At 53.1% G+C, this 21,202-nt stretch overlaps 1 protein-coding gene across 1 annotated transcript; it reads left to right on the forward strand.

The window, feature by feature from the left end:
- Positions 1-8,295: 8,295 nt before the first annotated feature.
- Positions 8,296-19,500, forward strand: LOC103531326 (P2Y purinoceptor 2). The gene is made up of 2 exons (XM_030466896.1): positions 8,296-8,484; positions 18,139-19,500. The coding sequence occupies exon 2, from the start codon at positions 18,143-18,145 to the stop codon at positions 19,214-19,216; it is 1,074 nt and encodes a 357-aa protein (XP_030322756.1). The 5' UTR covers positions 8,296-8,484; positions 18,139-18,142; the 3' UTR covers positions 19,217-19,500.
- The last annotated feature ends 1,702 nt before the right edge of the window (positions 19,501-21,202 follow it).

Below are 21,202 nucleotides of genomic sequence, written 5' to 3' on the forward strand. Positions count from 1 at the left end.
ATGTTCTGGGGGTTCTACCACCCCATCCCATAAACCTGGAGAAGCCAGAGGACAATTCCTCAGGCTGCCACCTCCACTTCAGGCTTCAGGTCAATTGAGCAGTGATCCCACAAAATTTAGGACACAACTGGACCCCACCATCCAGCTGCCCATCCCTGCTGTCCCTCCATGCTCCCACAAGAAGTCCATCCATGCTTTGACCAGTGCCTGCCCAGCTCTGCAAATAGAGAAATGTCCCTTTTTTCAGGGCAGCTTCTCCCGTTGAGCTATTTTAGGGTTTGGAACATCACGTGGCTGGGTCACTGCTGGGCTGGGTTGGTTTTGGTTTTTTTTTTGGTTTCATGACATGTTCTTACCTGCATCACTTCACCACCTCTTCCTCCAGCACCAACCATGCTCAAGGCAACATCTCTCCTCCCAGTTGCCTGTTCCAGCCTCACCTTATATTGCAACTCATTCAAACCTCCCCAAACCCAGCTCCTGAATCAGACTTTGTTTGGTTGGCTTTTTTTTTTAAACCTCAATTTTATTTACTAATTCTTGGGTAGTCCAGCAAAGAGGCTGCACCTCAAATCCTGGGGTCAGTTTTGGGTCCCTCGTGACAAGAAGGACATTGAGGGTCTGGAGTGTGTCCAGAGAAGGGGAATGGAGCTGTGGAAGGGTCTGGAGCAGAAATCTGAGCAGGAGCAGCTGAGGGAGCTGGGGGTGTTCAGCCTGGAGAAAAGGAGGAGGAGGGGAGAACTTCTGGATCTCTGCAACTCCCTGAGAGGAGGTTGGAGTGAGGAGGGGTTGGGCTCTGCTCCCAAGGAACAAGTGATAGAACAAGAGGAAATGGCCTTAGGTTCTGCCAGGAGAGGTTTAGCTTTGATATTAGAAACTATTTCTTCCCCAGAAGGGACTTTCTGGATCTCTACAACTCCCTGAGAGGAGGTTGGAGTGAGGAGGGGCTGGTTTCTTCTCCCAAGGAACAAGGAATACAACAAGAAATGGCCTCAAGTTGCACCAGGGGAGGTTTAGGTTGGATAATAGGGAAAATTTCTTCCTGGAAAGGGTTATCATTCCCTGTCCCAGGCTGCCCAGGGCAGTGGTGGAGTCCCCATCATTCCTGGAGGGATTTCCAAGCCCTGGAGCTGTGGTGCTGAGGCCATGGGGCAGTGGTGGCCTTGGCAGTGCTGGGTTCAGGGTTGGACTGGGTGTTCTTCAAGGTCCTTTCCAATCTAAATGATTCTGCCTCCAATCTGCCATAAACTTGGAGAGAAAACTCAGCCCCTCCACTTTGAGGAAGGCCAGGGGTGGGATCAACAGCAGCAAAGCAGAGGATGAGACCCCTGGGGATGAAGGCTGAGACTGCCAGCCCAAAGAGCTCCCTCAGCATCCTTCTCACCCCCCCTTCCTCCACCCACTGGGCTGCAGAACCACATCTGCCACCCCCCCTTTCCCATCCCCCCCAAGCTGCTGGGATCTGTGCTTCAGCAGCCACGTAGCCCGAGCCCATGGGTTAATTTTAACACTCCTGTCCCTCTGCCTGGTGTTTATTTGAGGTCTTTTATGGAAGTAACACTTCTTGGGCCACACAACAGGGTCCTTGTGCTTCGGGGCCCAGCAGCTGCTCCTGACACCTTGGAGGTTGGGGCAGCACCCAAATTGTTCCTTGTCAGCATCCTCCCAAGGGAGGGGGATGCTCTTGGGGTCTGCAAATGCTTCATCCCCCCCCAAAAAAAAGCTGAGTAGGAGGAAAAGTGGGGGACTCAAAACCTGGCCCCTCCATCTTCCTCCTGCTCTGAAGCCCCTGGGTGGGGGGGGCAGAGGGTTGGGGCATCACATGTGTCTGCTGGGGAGGAAATGAAAGTTGGGCTTAAAAAAATACCAACTGCACTAGAAAATTAAAAAATAGACACTCAGATGGCTAAAGCCACACAGTAAAAACCTTTCTGCACTGCAGGGATGGGCAAAAGAATAAATCCTGCTGTTTACAGCTTCTTGCTCAAGAGAGCATCACATCTCCTCCAAGCGAGATTCTTCCCTGCCCCAGTTTATCACAGAAAGGTTTGGACTGAAAGGGACCTTAAGGATTATCTCATCCCAACCCTCCCTAGGTGGGCAGGGACCCCTCCCACAGCCCAGGTTGCTCCAAGCCCCATCCAACCTGGGCTGAGACACTGCCAGGGATGGGGCAGCCACAGCTTCCTTGGGCAACCTGGCACAGGGGCTCAGCACTCTCACACCAAACAATTTCTCCCTCCCCAAGATCTCCTCTCCATCTCCCCTCTTGCAGCTGGAAACCCTTCCCCCTCATCCCATCCCTCCAGGCCCTTGTCCAAAGTCCCTCCCCATCTTTCCTGGAGCCCCTTCAGGCACTGGAAGATGCTCCAAGGTCTCCCTGGAGCCTTCTCTTCTCCAGACTGAACACCCCCAACTCTCTCCCCCTGGCTCCAGAGCTGCTCCAATCCTCTAAGCATCCTCATTGCTTCCTCTGGACTTGCTCCATCTCCTTTGTATGTTGGGAACCCCAGAACTGGGCCCAGCCCTGCAGGAGAGGTCTCAGCAGAGTGGAGAATCACTTCCCTTGACCTCTTGGCCATGCAGGGGTCACTCAGTTTGGGGTCTAATGAGGAACCCACTGTGGTTGTTTCACCCAGTTGAAAAGTTAATTGAGATGGACATCAACAAGGGGACCTGCATGGGATGGACTCCTCCTGGCTTGGCTTCTGCCAGTGTTCTCCTGGCCCTGCCTTGATGGTCTTGTCCTGGGCACAGCTCCAGCCCTCTGCTCATCTTTGCACCTTCCTCTGCACTTCCTCCAACACCTCCATCTCCTTCTTGGGTCAGAGGCTCCAGAACTGGCCCCAGCACCCCAGGGGATTCAGCAGAGGACAGAACAGCCCCCACCTTCCAATTCCAACCTCTCTTTCTCCAATCAACCCTGCTCTGGAGCTTGGTTGGCTGCTGGGACAGTCTTACCATGTCCCCAAAGCACCCAGAGGGGATCAGCCCCACCTCACCCCATCCCCCATGGGGTGTTCATCACCATGAATGGGGGCTTCATGGCCCATCTGCCTTTTTTCCTGCTGCCATCTTATACACCCTTAAAAGCTGCTGATGGTCTTGGATTAGAGCATCCTGGAGGGAAACTGCAGCCACCCTGGGAAGATCTACTCCAGTGGAATGTCCCTGCTGCTCCTGTGGGATCTCCCTCCTGCTGCCATGGCTTGTGTCTCCTGTATGCATGCTTGGACCAGTGCCTGCCCAGCTCTTCACCACTTCTGCAAATAGATACATGAACCTTTTGCAGGGTAGCTTCTCCCTTAGTGCTATTTTAAGCTTGGACCATCATGTGGTTGGCTCACTGCTCCTGTGTTGGGTTTTTTTTTAATTTCAGGACATGTGCTCAGTGCTGTCTTGGACACCAGCATCAGGTTCACAACCCCTTCCAGCAGCACCATGAGCCATGCCCAAAGGCAACATCTCTCCTGGAGCTGTTGCACAAGAAGATCCAGTCCCACAGGACACATTTCTTCCTCCCAGTTAGGAGGTGGAACATCTCACCAGCCAAGAGACCCCCAAGATGCTCAGATGCCCAGAGCATCAGTTTCCACTCACATAGATGAAGATGCTCCTGACCCTTTTCTTTCCCACCAACAAACCCAAGGTAGGTGAGCAGGCTCAACCCAACACATCTACTAAAGCTTAAAAAAAACCCAAACTAGCCAAAAAAAAAAAAAAAAAAAAAAAAAAAAAAAAGGAGAGATCTGATAGATCCCAGTTTGTCCCAAGCTGGTGTCCCACTGCCCCTGCTGCAGGTTTGAGCTGCACCCATGGGTGCAGCTCTGGGCTCTGCTGTGGCCACCCTGACCTTCCCACTCCTCCCGTTCCTCTAGCACATTCCTGCCCTCTAGACAACATGGAAATGTTTTGAAAGCATCTTAGAAACTTGTGTGGCTGCCAAAACACTTGTAACATGAAACCGTGAAGGGAAGCACGGGGCTGCCTCCCAGCTCCACTCCACTCCAGAGGGTCTCTCCCCTCCATCTGCTGCAGCTGCACAAATCATTTGCTTCTCAGCTGGATTGAAAACATCTGCCTCTTTCTCTGCCTTTTTTAGTTTTTTCCTCTAGAGCTGCTTTGGAGCTGGAAAATGAAGATTTGGGGGGGGAGGATCTGAGTTTGGGTCCCTGGGTGACAGCACGAAGGATGAAAATGGATAAGGTGGGTTAGGGGGGGTATCAGAGGGTCACAGCCCTTCTCCCATCTCCCTCTCACCCAAGGAAGTGGAGAAGAGTGTGAGAATCCAAAAAAAAAAAGGAAGAAAAAGCTTTTCCTTTCACTGGGCAGCAAAGCAGCAAAGTTCCTGCTTGCTGGAAGCTGCTGGCACTTCAGCCAGGCTTGGAAAAGGTCTGGTGGGGAAAAAGAGTCTCCAGGGGACCTGCTCCAAACAAGCTTTTAGAAAAGCATCTCCTTTTGCTGGTTGAAACATCCAGCAAGGAGCCATGGACCAAACCTCTCAGCTGGTTGTGGCCATAAGCAATCACCCCTTGACCTGAAAAATCCTCCTGCCTCTTGTCTTGTTTTTTTTTTTTTTTTGGCTTTTTTGGCCAAAAAAGAGGTGGAAGAGCTGTGGGTGTTCAGATCTTGGAGGATGAAGCTGAGGGAGATGCTGTCAGGCAAGGGTTGTTGAGCAGCATCCATCACCCCATGAGCCAAAGCTCCTGCAAGAGCAGAAAACAAATCCCTGACCACCACCCACACCTCCATCCATCATCTCCAGAGAGCATCCCTCCCTCAGAGAGAGCCAGAGTGCAGAGTTTAGAGGATGAAACCAGGGTGCTGTGGTCAACTTAACCCAATCTTCACCCAACAAGTGCTTCCAGCTCTCAGGGAGCCAGGATGAGCACCCTGCTCCTATCCCAGCAAGGGCTGAGCCTCCCTCCACAGCTCTGCTCAGGCATTTCCCTCCCTGTGCGCAAGCAACGAGCTTCTCCTTCCTCCCTTATCAGCCCCAAATAGCTGTGCCATGATGTAGTGTTTTTCCTCCTTGCACAGATTACATCAGAAGAAGGAAACTGGGGGATTTTTTTTAATTTTTTTTTTTTTCCTGGCCTGCAGGTCCATCAGCAAGATCCCCACGGCAGCATCTCTGTGCCAGACGTTCAGATCACATCCTCTGCCCACAAAACCTCCTCAGCCAGCTGCCAATTTCTGCCTCTGAATAATAGATACCATCACTGGCCTTCCCCTCCTCCCTTGGGGGGCTTGATAATCACCCCCCAGGCCATATCCAGCAGGTCCAAGGAACCCCTGTGTGAAATCAGCTCCAGCTGCAGAAAGATTTGGCTCAGGCCCAGGGACACAGATGGGGAATGCACAGGGAAGGGATGGAGCTCTCACTGTGCTCACAGGGGTGGAAAAAAACTGAGCCACCTGACCTGTGATTTTGGTCTTCAGTCTCATCACATCTAGAAAACCCTCTCCAAATTTAAAGTTTTGGTTTTTTTTTCCCCCAGCACAGGTGAGTGAACCCCACTGGGGAGCAAGGGTTGAACTTGGCCACTGCTTCACTTGGGCATCAGTCACCTGCTGGGAGGAGAGGGGAGATGAAAAGGGTGGTGGATAAATCATCCTGGGCTGGCTCAGGAAGAGCGTGGCCAGCAGGTCCAGGGAAGGGATTCTGCCCCTGTGCTCAGCTCTGGGGAGGCCACAGCTTGAGTCCTGTGTCCAGTTCTGGGCCCCTCAGCTCAGGAAGGAGCTTGAGGTACTGGAGCAGGTCCAAAGGAGGCAAGTGGGCTGGTGAAGGGATCCAGCAGAGATGCTGTGAGGAGAGGCTGAGGGAGCTGGGGGTGTTGAGGCTGGAGAAGAGGAGGCTCAGGGGAGAGCTCATCACTTTCTGCAACTCCCTGAAAGGAGGTTGGAGCCAGGGGGGGGTTGGTCTCTTTTCCCAGGCAACTCTCAGCAAGACAAGAGGGCATAAAGGGTCTCAAGTTGTGCCAGGGGAGGTTTAGGTTGGAGATTGGAAAGAATTTCTTTCTGGAGAGGGTGATCAGGCATTGGAATGGGCTGCCCAGGGAAGGGGTGGATTCTCCGTGTCTGGAGCTATTTCCAAAGAGCCTGGATGTGGCACTGAGTGCCATGGGCTGGGAACCACGGGGGGAGTGGATCAAGGGTTGGACTTGATGATCTCTGAGGTCCCTTCCAACCCAGCCAATTCTAGGATTCTATGATCTGCTGGGAGAAGAGAGGAGATGAAAATGGTGGTTTCTCTCCATAACTTCCTGCAGCTTCTTGGGAGGTTGTGTTGTCCCCAAACTTTTATGGACAAAACCCTGAGTCTCTTCCATAGGGTAGCATGGGGGACACAACCTCACACCCAGAGCACCCCAATTCAAGGCATTTCCTAGACATTTTGGGCAGGTTACAAAGCTCCTGGTGGTCCTCCAAAGCTTTCTGCAACTCTTAGGGAGGCTTTGTCATGCTTGGGCTGAATGGAGACGCTTCCCAGAAGATCTCTATAGGGTGTTTGGGAGACACTGGGGTACAAATCCCTACAGCACCCAACCTTAATATATTCCCTAGATATGTAGGACCCTTGAACAATTTCTCACAGCGTGGCCTTAAGATTTTGTGGGTATTTTGCAGCCTGGTAGTGGGATTTTCAGAGGTCTGGTACCCTCTGCATCAGCTGAACCCCATGTGTGGCTGAACCCAGCCCCCAAAAAATTTACAGCAGAAGACACAGCAAGGAGCAAAACTCCAACAAACCTCCTCCCACATCCTTCTGACTCCAGGAATCTCTTCCCTGGATGGGAAGTCCCAATCTTGGGATGGAAGAGGTGCAGCATCCCCTTTCCCAAAGGTCTACCTGTACTCCCAAGGAAAAATTTGCTTTTCCAGCATGTGGCTCCCAGCAAAATGAGCCTGGAGCAGGAGAAGCTGCAGTGACTCAGGGCTCCAAATTTACTTTTCTCTCCAACAAATTCCCCCACCCTGGGAGTTCAGGACAAGGCAGCTGCTTTTGACTTGACAGCTGGCTGATTGATAGGTGGGAACTGGTCCTGTGAGCTAAAATTAGAGGCAAAATTGGCCTGAAAATCCCTCGACCATCTCACGTCCCCCACCCCTCTGCATCCCTTGGAAATGAAGCCAGCTCGTGGTGGGATGTGCTGCAGGACATCACCTGAGGTCCATCAGTCCCCACAGGGACTCCACAGGGTGTCACCCATGGTGGGACAGTGTCCCACATCAGAATGGCTGTGCTAGGAGCTCCAAGATGGGCTCAACCACCCAGTTTTGAGGGATTTCTGGGGGATTTTGACGACCTCCTTACTCCTGGTGCTCCATGCTCTAAGGGACTGGGGGCTTTGTCACCAGGACAAGCTTCAGTACCAGGACACCCTGGGGGGCAGGGACAGGGGGGTCACCAGGGCACTCTGGGGGGGATGCAGCTCTTTGGGGGATGCTGGGGATGGGGGGTGCTGGGAGGGTGCTGGGTGCAGTGGTGATGACTTGGTCCCAGCCCTGGGCAGGTGGGATCCATCCCTGCTCCCACTCCTGATCCCACCCATGCTCCCAGCCTTGGAGGGGAGAGTTCTGTCCCAGCATCAGCACCGGGCCCAGCCCTGGTGGGAGAGGAGTTCAGCCCCAATCCCAACCCTGGTGCTTTTCCACCAAAGGGACAATCCTGTCCTGGCCCCAGCCATGATCTCATCCATGGTCCCTCTGTCCCCATCCCAGGGAGGGAAGGGACAGGGGGGGGCAGTCAGTCTCCAAACCTTCTCCCAGCCCTCATCCCTGGAGCGGGGGGTTCTTCTCCCACCCTTATTCCGATCCCATCCATAATCCCACCGTGGGGAGGGGACAAAGAAGGGACCCAGCCTCCTGGGGGGTGGGGGAGGTGGGGGAGTGGGTGAAGGGATGTGTCAGACCCCGGTCGCAGCCCGGATCCCATCTTCTGTCCCCGTCTCATCCCCCGGGTTTCGGTCCCAGCCCTGATACCATCCATGGTTCCATCGCCGAGGGCTCTGTGTGGGGAGAGGGGTCCTGATCCTGTCCCGATCCCAACCCCGATCCCATCCCTAATCCCATCTCTGGAGCTGGGGGGGCTCCTGTCCTAATCCCAGCCCGGGTGGGGTGGGGGAGCAAGGGTTGGGGGGTGGGGGGGATTCCCCAGGCTCCGGTCCCATTCCCAGACCGGGGTTGGGGCGGTTCCGTTCCAGCTCCCAACCCCGGGGATGGGCGGTCCTGCCCCGGTCCTGCCCCGGTCCTGCCCCTCTCCCAGCCCCCGGGGGGGGGGCGGTTCAAGCCCAGGTTCGGCCCCTGTCCCCTTGCTCGGCTCACACGCGGCGGGATCGGGATCGGGCACCGGGAGAGGGAAGGAGGAAACCCCGGGAATGGAGCTGCCCCCCCCGCCCGCCTGAAGGGACCGGGAACATCGGACACCGAACCCCCGGTAGCGAGGCCTCCGGTACCGAGCCCCCGGTTCGGCAAAGCCCGGTGAGTGGGGACGAACCTGAGTAGCGAGTGGGTGCGGGGAAAGGTGGTGAGGGTGTCCTGGGGGGGTAGGAGGGGAGACCCTCGGGGTGGGGGGAACACGAGCACACCCCTGAGCACGACGTACGTAGGGGGGGGGGGACACGGGACACACACGCGGACGTGAGTGGGTGTGACACACACACATATGGGTGGGGGGACACGAGTGCACCCCTGTGCATGGACACCCATGGGTGGGGGTTATCATGGGTGAGGGGACACGAGTGCACCCCTGTGCATGCACACTCATGGGTGGGGGGGGTATGTGTATGCACACCCGTGGGTGGGGGGACACGAGTGCACCCCTGTGCATGGACACCCATGGGTGGGGGGTATCATGGGTGGGGGAACAAGAATGCACCCCTGTGCATGCACACCCATGGGTGGGGCGTATCATGGGTGGGGGGACACGAGTGCACCCCTGTGCATGGACACCCATGGGTGGGGGGTACATATATGCACCCCTGTGCACACACATCCATGGGTGAGGGGACTCGAGTGCACCCCTGTGCGTGGACACCCATGGGTGGGGGGTACATATATGCACCCCTGTGCACACACACCCATGGGTGGGGGGGCACGAGTGCACCCCTGTGAATGCACACCCATGGGTGGGGGGTATCATGGGTGGGGGGACAAGAGTGCACCCCTGTGCATGGACACCCGTGGGTGGAGGGTACATGTATGCACCCCTCTGCATCCTATGGGTGGGCCACCCACCCCACCCGTGCTCACACATGCACCCCCCATCCCCCCCGTGCCTTCACCTCTATGGGTGGGGGCGACACCCGTGTACCTCTGTGGACACATGCACATGGGTGGGGGGGCCACGGAGACACACAGTGACAAGGGTGGGGACACACACACACCCCCTGTGCACACACACAAGGGTGACACTTGCTGCTGGGTGGGTGACGTGGGTGACAAGGGTTCCCCATCCACCCAGAGCAGGCAGCAGGGCACTGCAAGGACAGAGCCAAACCCTGATTCTCCTCCTTGCTGTGGGGGCAGTTCACACCCCACTAAAACTGCCCCTCAGACCCCCCCAAAATTGACCCAAAAATGGAGAGGATGGAGCAGCAGAAGGCAGCAAGGTTGGTGCTGGCAGGAACACCTCAAGTTGGGCACTCGAGGAACCTCCTGGACTCCTTTTGCTCCTCTTTGCCTGAATTATTTGATCATTTGTGTGTTAAATATTCCAACTAATCTCTTTTGCTGCTGGGTTTCTCCTTTCCCTGGGGGAATTTTCTGGCAGGTGATTAGGGGTTCCCTGGACACCCCAGTGGTTAAAGCCAGGGAGCTGACTCCCACCTTTACTCCAGCTTGTGTTTTTCCACCTATTTACACACCAGGGTGCTTGTTCCATTTATTTTGGGGGTGTTTTAAGGCTTTGCTGAGAACCTGTTTTTGAAAACAGACCCTTTTTAATAGCTTCTAACCCCAAAAAACACCTTCTTCTCCCGGAGCTGGCTGGCATCACTTGCAGGGACAACTTTTAAGGGTGAAACATCTTATTTCTCTTGCTGCTCCAGTTTTCTTATCACCTTATTGCAAAACCCAGTTGGCAACCCACTGCCTTCCTGTGCCCAGGCGAGGACCAGCAAACCCCTCATCCAGAAGGACACTTATGGCCCTGGATGCCAAAATTGGGTCATTTTATTACCACCAAGCCTACCCTGGGTTCCAATTCCTCATTTCTTACCCCACCAAAGGGAACATTGGCCCTCAGTTCAGTGGCTGATGGGGTGAAGAGCTCTGGAGTGAAGGAGGAGACCCCTAAACAGGCTGCTGAGCCCCAGAGCGCAGCCACATCCTGGGGTTTTAGTGGCTTATAAAACCCTGGGAAGTCTTTTTGACTGTCCTGGTTCCAATTCCTCATTTCTACCCCACCAAAGGGAACTTTGGCCTTCAGCTCAGTGACTGATGGGGTGAAGAGCTCTGGAGTGAAGGAGGAGACCCCTAAACAGGCTGCTGAGCCCCATAGCGCGGCCACATCATGAGGTTTTAGTGGCTTATAAAACCCTGGGAAGTATTTTTGACTGTCCTGGCACTGAGTGGCTCTTCCCCTGTCTCTGCCTGATGTGATTTTTATCTCCAGTTATTGACATCCAGCCAAAGCCATGAATAGTTTGTTGGCAGCTGAGCGTGCTGCTGGCCACGCCGTTGTCCCTCCTTAACTCTGAATTTCTCCCATTGAAACCTCACCAGGAGCCTGGTCCATGAAACCAAGACCCTTTTAGCTCCCATAGGATGCTCCTTAAGGAGGAGCAAATAATATCCACCCCCAAGTCCATCCCATGGAGGGGTTTTGTGGGGTTTGGTGCTGTTTGGGCTTCCCAGTAACTGCCAGGGCTGTGGTGGAGCCTGATAATTGTGTTATCCCAGGGCTGGGTTTGGTGGTGCTGGGGTGGGTGGTGTTGATGGGTGACTCCCTGAGTTTGGGCTGGGAGGTCTCTGTGGGAAATGTCATTTCTCCAAGATCTGAAGTTTTGGAAGATTTAAAAGAGTTCTCAGCAGCAGAAGCTGCTCCCAGGCTCTTCCCTCCGTCTGACTCTGAGCGCCTGAAGATGATGGAAGGCAAACCCAAACTGAAATGCCTGGTCTAAAAAGGAGCACAGAGCTGCTTTCTACCTCCAGGAAGCCTAAAAGGTGTCAGCCTCCTCCTTTTTTCCCCAGCAATGAATAAAACTCAAAGTTTAGGAGCTCCAAGAAGATCTGCCCCCAACCCTGAGGGATGCTGAAGGGTCTCCTGGATGGTGGTTGATGAAGAGATGCTGGAAAAAACCCACCCCAGGAGCATCACTTTTGCTGTCACAGGAAAGAAAATGTTGATGAAAGGATTAAATATTGGCCTGGGTGATAGTTGCTTCCAGCAGGATCCATCCCTGGAGACCTTCAGTGCTGGGAATTGAGGCAGCTTTAATTATGCATGAGCACCAAGGGCTTTAATGCTTTTATCTAATTTACACTAAAGCCACAGCTTCAGTTGATCCAGAGCAACTTCCCATGGTGTGGACAAAACCAGGAGGTTTTGGTACCACTCAGATTAATTCAGGGAGCTTCTTGGGGGAAAGCAGCAACTGCCAGAAAAAAAAAATCATTTGGGTTAAAGCAAAACATTTTGTTTGACCTACAAAGAAAGTCCTAAAGTCCTTTTTCAGCCATAATATCTTTTATCCTCTTTTGCCCCCTTTTCTCCCCCCTCTCCCCTTTTTTAGCTTGAGGGAAATTACTGAAAAAACCTCTAGAAAATTTCAACTCCATCCCCCCCAAAATACTTTCCATGGAGAAAACAAATTCAACTCTGCTGCTTCTGAGCATGGGGAGAGGAGGGGAAACTGAGGCACAGGGATGGTTCAGTGGAGCAGCTCCGTTTCTGTCTACCCAGTGCCCTCTGAGGTGGTTTTTGGGGGAAAAGAAAGGAAAAATAGATGCTTTTCAAGTTTATTTTGTGAGGAAAGAGGGTTTCTGTCTGTTTTTGGGATGAGGGAAGAGCAGGTCAGACCCATGGGGGCTAAAAGAGGGACATTGCCTGGGCATCCTGCAAGGAGGAAGGTGAAGCCCCTTGAGGTGCTTAACTTGGTTTGTGATTATCTTGGGAATGTGTCTTGGAATTATCCTGCCTTGGGATGGCTGGAGGGAAAAGCTGGGGAGCAATGCAGGTGGTGGGATGAGGACAACTGGGCAAGTCCACAGCTCATGCTGGTGGCCAAACCAGCCTGGTGGAGAAAGGCACTGAAGGTCACCCTGGTGGAAAGGAGCCAGATGGAAAAGCAAATGAAAACCCTGAAGTTTAGGAAGGCTCAAGTTCCAGCCTGGTCCCATCTCACATCTCCTGAGCAGGCCAGGCTTGGTGGCATCTCACCACACCACCTCCTTTTGGTCACAAAGGAGAGAAAAATGCTGCCAGGTTGCTCCCTTCCCAGCAAGTTGAGTAGTTCCTGACCCAGAGGGAGGATTTTGATGAGTTCTACTAAATGGCTATAAATGAGGGCAGGGAAAACACCCCCACACTCCTGGTGTCTCCTGGGAAGCAGTCGGGGGGGGAGATGCAGTGAGTGGGTTGTGGTTTCAACCTCAGATTTCCCAGGGTTTTTCACCAGGAGAGCAAAGGGCCACATCCAAGATGTCCTGTTGGTTGATTAATTCACATTAATGATTTGGGAAGGTCAATTAAACCTCATCAAGCCTCCCCCCACCCCCTCCCATCCCTCCCATGCAAGCAGATTCATCCCAGCCACTTGTTTTGCCTTCAGGATTTTTTGCTTCTGCTGGCAGCTTGCCAAGCACCAAACAACCACGGGATGGATGGGAAACATCTGGGATGGCACTGGGAATGCTGAAAAAGGGGGGGAAGAAACCAGGATTAAAGCTTTTTGCTTGGGGATTCAGGATCTAACTTGTGGTCCCACTGTGCTGGCTTTGGGTACTGACCAGCCCTCCGTGACCTTCTCTGATGACAGCTGCCTCCTCCTCCTCCTTCCTCCTCCTCTTCCTCCTGGTATTGACTCATCTAAATATCTCCTGCCCGGCTGTGGTAGATCCTGTTACAGGAGTTTTTTGGGATGCTGACATCTCATGGACATGCCTGCAGGGATAGATATTGGAGGGCACGTGGCTGCTGAAATTGCAACACTGATCTCCTTGAGTTCCTCTCATCTCAGAGCTCCTCACTCGTGCTGTCTTATCACAGAATCATTTGGGTTGCTTAAGACCTTTAGGATCATCCAGTCCAACCCTTAACCCAGCACTGCCAAGGCCACCACTGCCCCATGGCCTCAGCACCACAGCTCCAGGGCTTGGAAATCCCTCCAGGAATGATGGGGACTCCACCACTGCCCTGGGCAGCCTGGGACAGGGAATGACAACCCTTGCAGGGAAGAAATTGTGAAAGTGGCCATCACTGCAGAATTGTGGTGGGTTTGCTTTTTGTAGTCATAGCAGTATTGGAGTAGCACCTCTCCTATGAAGCCAGGCTGAGAGTTGGGGGTGTTCAGCCTGGGGAAGAGAAGGCTCCAGGGAGCCCTTGGAGCATCTTCTATTGCCTGAAGGGGCTCCAGGAAAGCTGGGGAGGGACTTTGGACAAGGGCCTGGAGGGATGGGATGAGGGGGAAGGGTTTCCAGCTGCAAGAGGGGAGATGGAGAGGAGATCTTGGGGAGGGAGAAATTCTTGAATATGGGGGTGCTGAGCCCCTGTGCCAGGTTGCCCAAGGAAGCTGTGGCTGCCCCATCCCTGGCAGTGTCTCAGCCCAGGTTGGATGGGTCTTGGAGCAACCTGGGCTGTGGGAGGGGTCCCTGCCCATGGCAGGAACTGGATGATCATTAAGGCCTTTTGCAACCCAAACCAGTCTGGAATTCTGTGATTATTGACCCTGCTTGGCATCCTCAGGGATCGCTGTTGCTTCCTCCATCCCCTTGTTCCTGCTGGGGGCTGAATGTGTCACCACAGGACCTGGTGTTCTGGTGTCTGGTGTTCTGGTGTTGTGGTGTTCGTGCTTCCTGGCCCATAGGCAGAGGAAGGGGCAGCTGCAGCTTTTGTGCCTTCACACGCCTGGCTCAGCCACGTCCTCACTGCTGCGGATGCAGCCACAGACAGACACAGAGAGTTTTGTCCTAGTGATTCCAGCAAAAAATAGAGATAAATAAAAAAAAAAAAAAGAAAGAAAGAAAGAAAAAAAGAAGCAGTTTGGTATTTCAGAAGGAAAAGGAGGGAGGAGGGCAGAAAGAACAAAGCTGCCTTGTGAGCGGGGTTTTGTCTCCGTGATTACCCAGTTCCAGCCATCCACAGAGCTCTGTTTGCTCCCTGTCCTGAAGGGGGAGATGTGCATTAACTTTAGAAATACATTCTTGAATTTGAGGGTGCTGAGCCCCTGTCCCAGGTTGTCCAAGGAAGCTGTGGCTGCCCCATCCCTGGCAGTGTCTCAGCCCAGGTTGGATGGGGCTTGGAGCAACCTGGGCTGTGGGAGGGGTCCCTGCCCATGGCAGAGAGGTTTGGAACTGAAGGAGCTGGAAGGTCCCTTCCAACCCAACCCATTCTAGGATTCTATAAGCCTGCAGAAAGGTGGGTTGGAAGATGGGGTCATTGTGCCCCCCCTGGTTATTCAGAGCTGGGTGATGAGTTGGTTGTCTGCAGGGTCAGCAGGAATGCAGATATCAGGGCAGAGAGAAACCACACGGAATGCTGAGGTCTCTGGAGCTCTGTAATCCTTCCCTCTCACTTTTATGGCATCTCATGTGGTTTCTCTCAGTCGTGGTGGCCTGTCTGACGTGTTTAATCTGGTGCCAGGTCTGTGGGCAACCTCTGTCTCTCATTGGCCACAAATCTGCAATACTCAGAAGGAAGGAAGAAGCTGGGGAGATGTTTCCCCATCTGCCCAAACACTGTCGACCTCATCCATCCCACCCCATTGCTGGGGGTTTGAGGGAAGCAGGAGGAAAAGTGATGGGACCAAAGCTGAATGGGGTGCAGGAGCAGCAAAACCCTGAGGCCAGGACTGAGCACAAGTTGGGTCTTGGTTGCTCACGTTCATCACCGAGTAACTTCCCAAAGTTATATTTGGGTTTTTGCAGATGTTGCAGATCGTGAGCGTGCGTGTGGTTTCTGCCCATGGCCCTGGGAAGTGGGAGCCTCAGGCAGCACTGCTTGAGGTCTGAAGAAAGGGAAGAGCAATGAGATGGGAGAAACATCATCAGGGATCCTGTCAGTGTCACATCTGTTGTTTTATCCCGTCCCTGGAGCAAGGACAGGAGTTAACTCCATGGGATGGGCTGGAGGCTTTGCTTCACCCTTTTCCCATCAGCTCTGTGTTGCCAAAGTGGCTTTTCATAGAATCATAGAATTTTCTGGGTTGGAAGGGACCTCAGAGATCCTCAAGTCCAACCCTTGATCCACTCCCCCCGTGGTTCCCAGCCCATGGCACTCAGTGCCACATCCAGGCTCTTTGGAAATAGCTCCAGACGCGGAGAATCCACCCCTTCCCTGGGCAGCCCATTCCAATGCCTGATCACCCTCTCCAGAAAGAAATTCTTTCCAATCTCCAACCTAAACCTCCCCTGGCACAACTTGAGACCATGGCCTCTTGTCTTGCTGAGAGTTGCCTGGGAAAAGAGACCAACCCCCCGTGGCTCCAACCTCCTTTCAGGGAGTTGCAGAGAGTGATGAGCTCTCCCCTGAGCCTCCTCTTCTCCAGCCTCAACACTCCCAGCTCCCTCAGCCTCTCCTCACAGCATCTCTGCTGGATCCCTTCACCAGCCCACTTGCCTCCTTTGGACCTGCTCCAGCACCTCAAGCTCCTTCCTGAGGGGCTGAGGGGCCCAGAACTGGACACAGGACTCAAGCTGTGGCCTCACCAGGGCTGCTGTGAGAGATCAGCCAGGTTGAGAGTTTCTAGGGAACCCTCATTGCCTCCTTCCCTGCAGGATCTGAACTGGAAGTAGTTCATGCTCCCGTAATTCATGTATCTTCCAGTGAAGGACATGGAACTGTTGAAGCAAGTCCAAAGGAGGCCCAGGAAGCCACTGGAGCATCTCTCCTATGGAGCCAGGATGAGAAAGCTCAGGTTATTCTAAGAGAATGCTCCAGGGAGCCCTTGGAGCATCTTCCAGTGCTGGAAGGGCTCCAGGAAAGCTGGGGAGGGACTTTGGACAAGGGCCTGGAGGGATGGGATGAGGGGGAAGGGTTTCCAGCTGCAAGAGGGGAGATGGAGAGGAGATCTTGGGGAGGGAGAAATTGTTTGGGGTGAGGGTGCTGAGCCCCTGTGCCAAGTTGCCCAAGGAAGCTGTGGCTGCCCCATCCCTGGCAGTGTCTCAGCCCAGGTTGGATGGGGCTTGGAGCAACCTGGGCTGTGGGAGGGGTCCCTGCCCATGGAATTGGGGTTGGAACTGGAGTTACTGGAAGGTCCCTTCCAACCCAAATCATTTTAGGAGATAGCTCTGGGTCTCAACAGTGCTTGTTTGCAAGGAAGGAGACATCCCCACCATCCTGCAGCAGGGTGGCACCAGGTTAGAGCTGAGAAGGCCACTATTGGCTTTTTTCCAGCTAAAATACTGGTGAGATTTAGGTCAGGGCACATCTCACACACTCAGTCAGAGGTTTCTCTCCTCAAACCTTTCCTCCTGCTGGTCTCGGAGCTCCTGAGTTGGATTCATCTCCCTGTGACCCCCTTTCCACGGGTTTCCCAGAAGAGGGTCCAGCAGGGAGGTCAAACTGAGGGGTTTTACGGGAAGGGAAGAAAAAGCATTTTTATTTCTTCCTGGCTGATGGGCTCACTGAGTGCTCATGTGTCAGCTGGGTCCTGGGCTGTCCCCAGTGCACAAAAGGGCCCTTGTCCCTCCTGACAAAGGCAGTGCCAGACTCTGTGTGTCTGCAGAGACTCTCTCAAGTCCATTTTTTTTCTCATCTTCTCTTCATTCACATGCAAAAAGCAGCTTTGCACAAGCTGGTGATGCTAGAGGAGCAACCTCAAGGCCAAGAAGCAGGACCAAGGAGGTGGTCACCATCAGCCCATGAAAAACCCATCAAAACCCCATCATCATCATCATCATCATCATCATCATCATCATCATCAATAACCAACCCAGGCAGAACCCCTGTGCTGGAGGACATGTGGTGGCAGAGGTCTCCAGATGTTGGGGTGATGTTTGGTCTCCCAGAAGGAGCTGAGGACCTCTGAAGTCACAAGAATTGCTTGCAGAAGAGCACAGTTCCCTTTTCTTCCCTTTTCTGCCTGGGGTTTTGGTGGACCTGCCTTCCATGGTGCTGAGTTGAGGCATTTCTCATGGATGGTCAAGCACAGAATGGAGCATCCTTCACATTCTGTAGAGCTGGAGACCAAATTTCTGCATGACCCTGGGGGGAAGGGTGGTGGGGACACTGAGCTGGGCTGCAGAAGATCTGGGTTGGGCTCTCAGGTGTGGCCTGGGATTTGTTGGTGCCTTCAGAGCACCTTAGTTCCTCCTCTGTGCTCCAGATGCAAAATGAGGGTAAATAAAACACCCTTTATCTGCTTGGCCATAAATTCTCCATGCTTAGGACAACCTTGGTGGTCTGAACACCCAACTCAATGAGGCCACAACTCAATGTTCTGGCAGGAGGAATCCACTGCCACCTCTCAAATCATTGTCACCTGCAGTCAGGTGTCACCTGCAGCTTACAGGTAGCTTTTGGGTGGATGCAACCAAGAAGCGTTGGTGGTAGGAGCAGGGAAGGGGATGGTGATCATAGAGAGTAATAAGTACTGCATAGACCCCACAATGTGTCACAGCATGGTGGCACTGGGGTTTTCTTATCTCAGTCACCTGTTCCAGGGTCTCCTTAACTCAGTGGAATAGAATCACAAAATCCTTTGGGTTGGAAAAGACCTTGAAGATCATCAGGTCCAACCCTGAACCCAGCACTGCCAAGGCCACCACTGCCCCATGGCCTCAGCATCACAGCTCCAGGGCTTGGAAATCCCTCCAGGAATGATGGGGACTCCAGCCCTGCCCTGGGCAGTGAAGTTGTCCCCTCATCCTCCTTTTCTCCAGACCAAGCATCCTCAGCTGCTCTGGGTTTTTCTCCAAAGCCTTCACAAGCTTTGTTGCCTCTGTGTCCTTACAGCCTCTTTGCTTTCCCTCCAGGGTGATGGCCAACATAACAACTCCAGCCTGGACCAGAGTCATCAACAGCTCCTTGGAGCCAGATATCTCAGGAGACAACCCCTACAAGTGCACATTTGATGAGGACTTCAAATATGTCCTGCTGCCCATCTCCTACGGCATCGTCTGCGTCGTGGGGCTCTTCCTCAACCTTCTGGCCCTCTATGCCTTCATCTTCAGGATCAAGACCTGGAATGCCTCCACCACCTACATGTTCAACCTGGCTGTGTCTGACACACTCTACGTGGTCTCCCTGCCCCTCCTGGTCTATTATTATGCCATGGGGGACAACTGGCCCTTCAGCGTGGGCTTGTGTAAGATCGTCCGCTTCTTGTTTTACACCAACCTCTACTGCAGCATCCTTTTCCTCCTCTGCATCAGCATCCACAGGTTCCTGGGCATCTGCTTCCCACTGAAATCCCTGCAGTGGGGACAGGTTCGCTACGCCAGGAGGATTTCTGTCATTGTCTGGGTGGTGATTGTCACCTGCCAGTCCCCTGTCCTCTTCTTCGTCACCACCAGCGTGAAGCGTGACACCATCACCTGCCACGACACGTCCAGCAAGGACCTCTTTGGCCAGTTTGTCATTTACAGCTCGGTGATGTTGGTGCTGCTCTTCTGCATCCCCTTCCTCATCATCATCATCTGCTACTGCCTGATGGCCCGGAGGCTGCTGCAGCCCACCAGAGGGATCTCCCGCCTCTCCCGGTCCAAGAAGAAGTCAGTCAAGATGATCATCATCGTCCTGGTGGTCTTCATTGTTTGTTTCCTTCCTTTCCATGTCACTCGTACCCTGTACTACTCCTTCAGGAGCTGGGACCTCAGCTGCCAAACCCTCAATGCCATAAATTTAGCCTATAAGGTGACTCGGCCCCTCGCAAGCACCAACAGCTGCTTGGATCCCATTTTGTATTTCTTAGCAGGACAAAGATTTATGAGGTTTGCAGGCAACAAAGTGCCCTGGAAGCCTCAAAATGAGATGGCCTTGGGCATTGTCCCCAACAGTCACCTGGGAACCAGTGAGGACACGGACACCTTATCCAAGGATGTGAAATCCTAGCTCTGCTCCATCCTGCCCAGCACCTTCTCCATGACAGAAGGGTTTATCCCAGGTGTAGAGGGAGGTCAGGATGCTCCTGGAGGCTTTTGGTGTTTGCAGTGCCTTGGCTTGCACTTTTTCCAGTGTGATTTTGGGGTTTTTTAGGAAAGATTCCACCATGGTTATGCACACAAAACCCGAAATCTCTTCCTCTTCATCCCAGCCTGCCTCTCATAGCTGAAGGGAATTTCTCCACCAGTGGTGACCTTTGTCATGGTGTCCAAATCTGCTACAATTAAAAAAGAGGGCTAGTAAACAAATGACTCCCTGAATGACATGGTTCTAAAAGCAGAAACATTGTGTGCAAAAGGTCCCCCCCTAAATAAACCCATCTGCCCTTCTCCAAATTCCCTGGCATGGAGGTAACAAGTTCCTCTGTGCCTTGGCAAGGGAGGAAAAGCTTCTGGTCGATGAGGAGAGTCAGCTGCAGTTCTGCTCAGGAGGTCAAGGCCAATGCCAAGAGCAAAACCCCCTCCCTGCAGAGGGAAAGGCTCTCCCACTGCTTTGCATCCCTAAAGGAATTCTCTCCCTAGCTTCAAGCCCTGGCATCTGCTGGCAGAGCCAGGAGAAGACTCCCAGCTCTTGTCCAAGGGTTGGCTGCCCTTTAAAAAGGGTTCTGGTGGACTTTTCATCTCACTGGAGTTTCCTGACCCCATCCCACTGCTGCTCTGGAGGGATCTGGAGTCTTGTCAGCATCTTCTAAAAAACCCATTAGTGCTTCCCAGCCTTGAAAAGCTTTTAGGAACCCAGGGCTTTCTTCCAGCTGCTGATGTTAATGATCATCTCCAGCTCATTTCAGTTTAGAACAAGCTCTTCATGTCTTGGTTTTAACTCCCTTACACATGACTTATGTTTCCAGCAAAGAGGCAAAGGCCCTTGCTTGCCCCTGAGTCCCTAAAATCATGGAATGCCAGGTTGGAAGGGACCTCAAGGATCATCTGGTCCAAGCTTTCTAGGTAGGAACACTGTTAAGTTGCAATGGCCCAAGAAGAGTCTTCAAAATCTCCATCCGTTGCAGGAGATGCTGCCCAGTTGTTGCTGTCTGGTCTCCCAGTAATCCCAGTAAGCCCAGTGCTCCCTTGAAGCCCTTACTGACACATCCCTTCCTGACAGCATGGACCTTCCCTGGGGAATCTGGCAGCTCTAAAAACTGGGTTTAGGACTCACAATGATCAACGTGGAGCTGAGCTTAACCTCAATCCCTCCTGGATTTGCCTCCGTCAGCCAGGACAGTTCCCAGTAAACTGGAGAAAAAAAAAAACAAACCACAAAACACTTCACCAGAAGGTCAGCTTGATCTTTTTCTCTGTAATTGTTGGGTTGGAGAGCCAAGAACCCAAGGGCTAGGGTTTCCTTGGCCAGCTTTGCCACAAGGATGCTGATTCCTCACCCCAAAAATGAAAATTGTTTGTGCTGCAGCACTGGAGGAGTCATGGTTTGGAAAAGCAGCCTGGGGGCTATTTTAGGATTGGGCCAAAACTTTTGATCTGGGTTTAAACTGATCCCTCAGACCTCCTTTTAGTCTCTCCCACCCCTCCTTATTGAAGTGGCTTGGTGGAGATAAAGACACCACAACCTAACTGGTCCAGTTCAGCTGAGGGCAACTGGGAGCCTTCTTGGAAGGTTCTGGTAGTCCCAGGTTGGTGGAACCAAGGTCCTATGGAGGGTTCTTGTCCCAGCCAACAATGTCACAACCACAGGAGGCAAAGGATGGGACTCTGAGCACTGCCAGCAGAGAAAAATAGGACATTTGTAGGGTGCTCGTTCTAAAAGTCATTTGGACCTGGTCCTTAAAATCATGGTTTAGTGTTAGATGATGGTGTTGGTCAGAGTTTGGACTGGATGAGCTTGGAGGTGTCTTCCAACCTAAAATATTCTGTGATTCTTGAGTGAAATTTTAGGGTAGGGTTGGGTTAAGCCAGGACTTGCACCGTGGCAGCACCTTTT

Source organism: Calypte anna, chromosome 1 (genome assembly GCF_003957555.1).
Source record: "Calypte anna isolate BGI_N300 chromosome 1, bCalAnn1_v1.p, whole genome shotgun sequence".
Taxonomy (NCBI): Eukaryota; Metazoa; Chordata; class Aves; order Apodiformes; family Trochilidae; genus Calypte; species Calypte anna.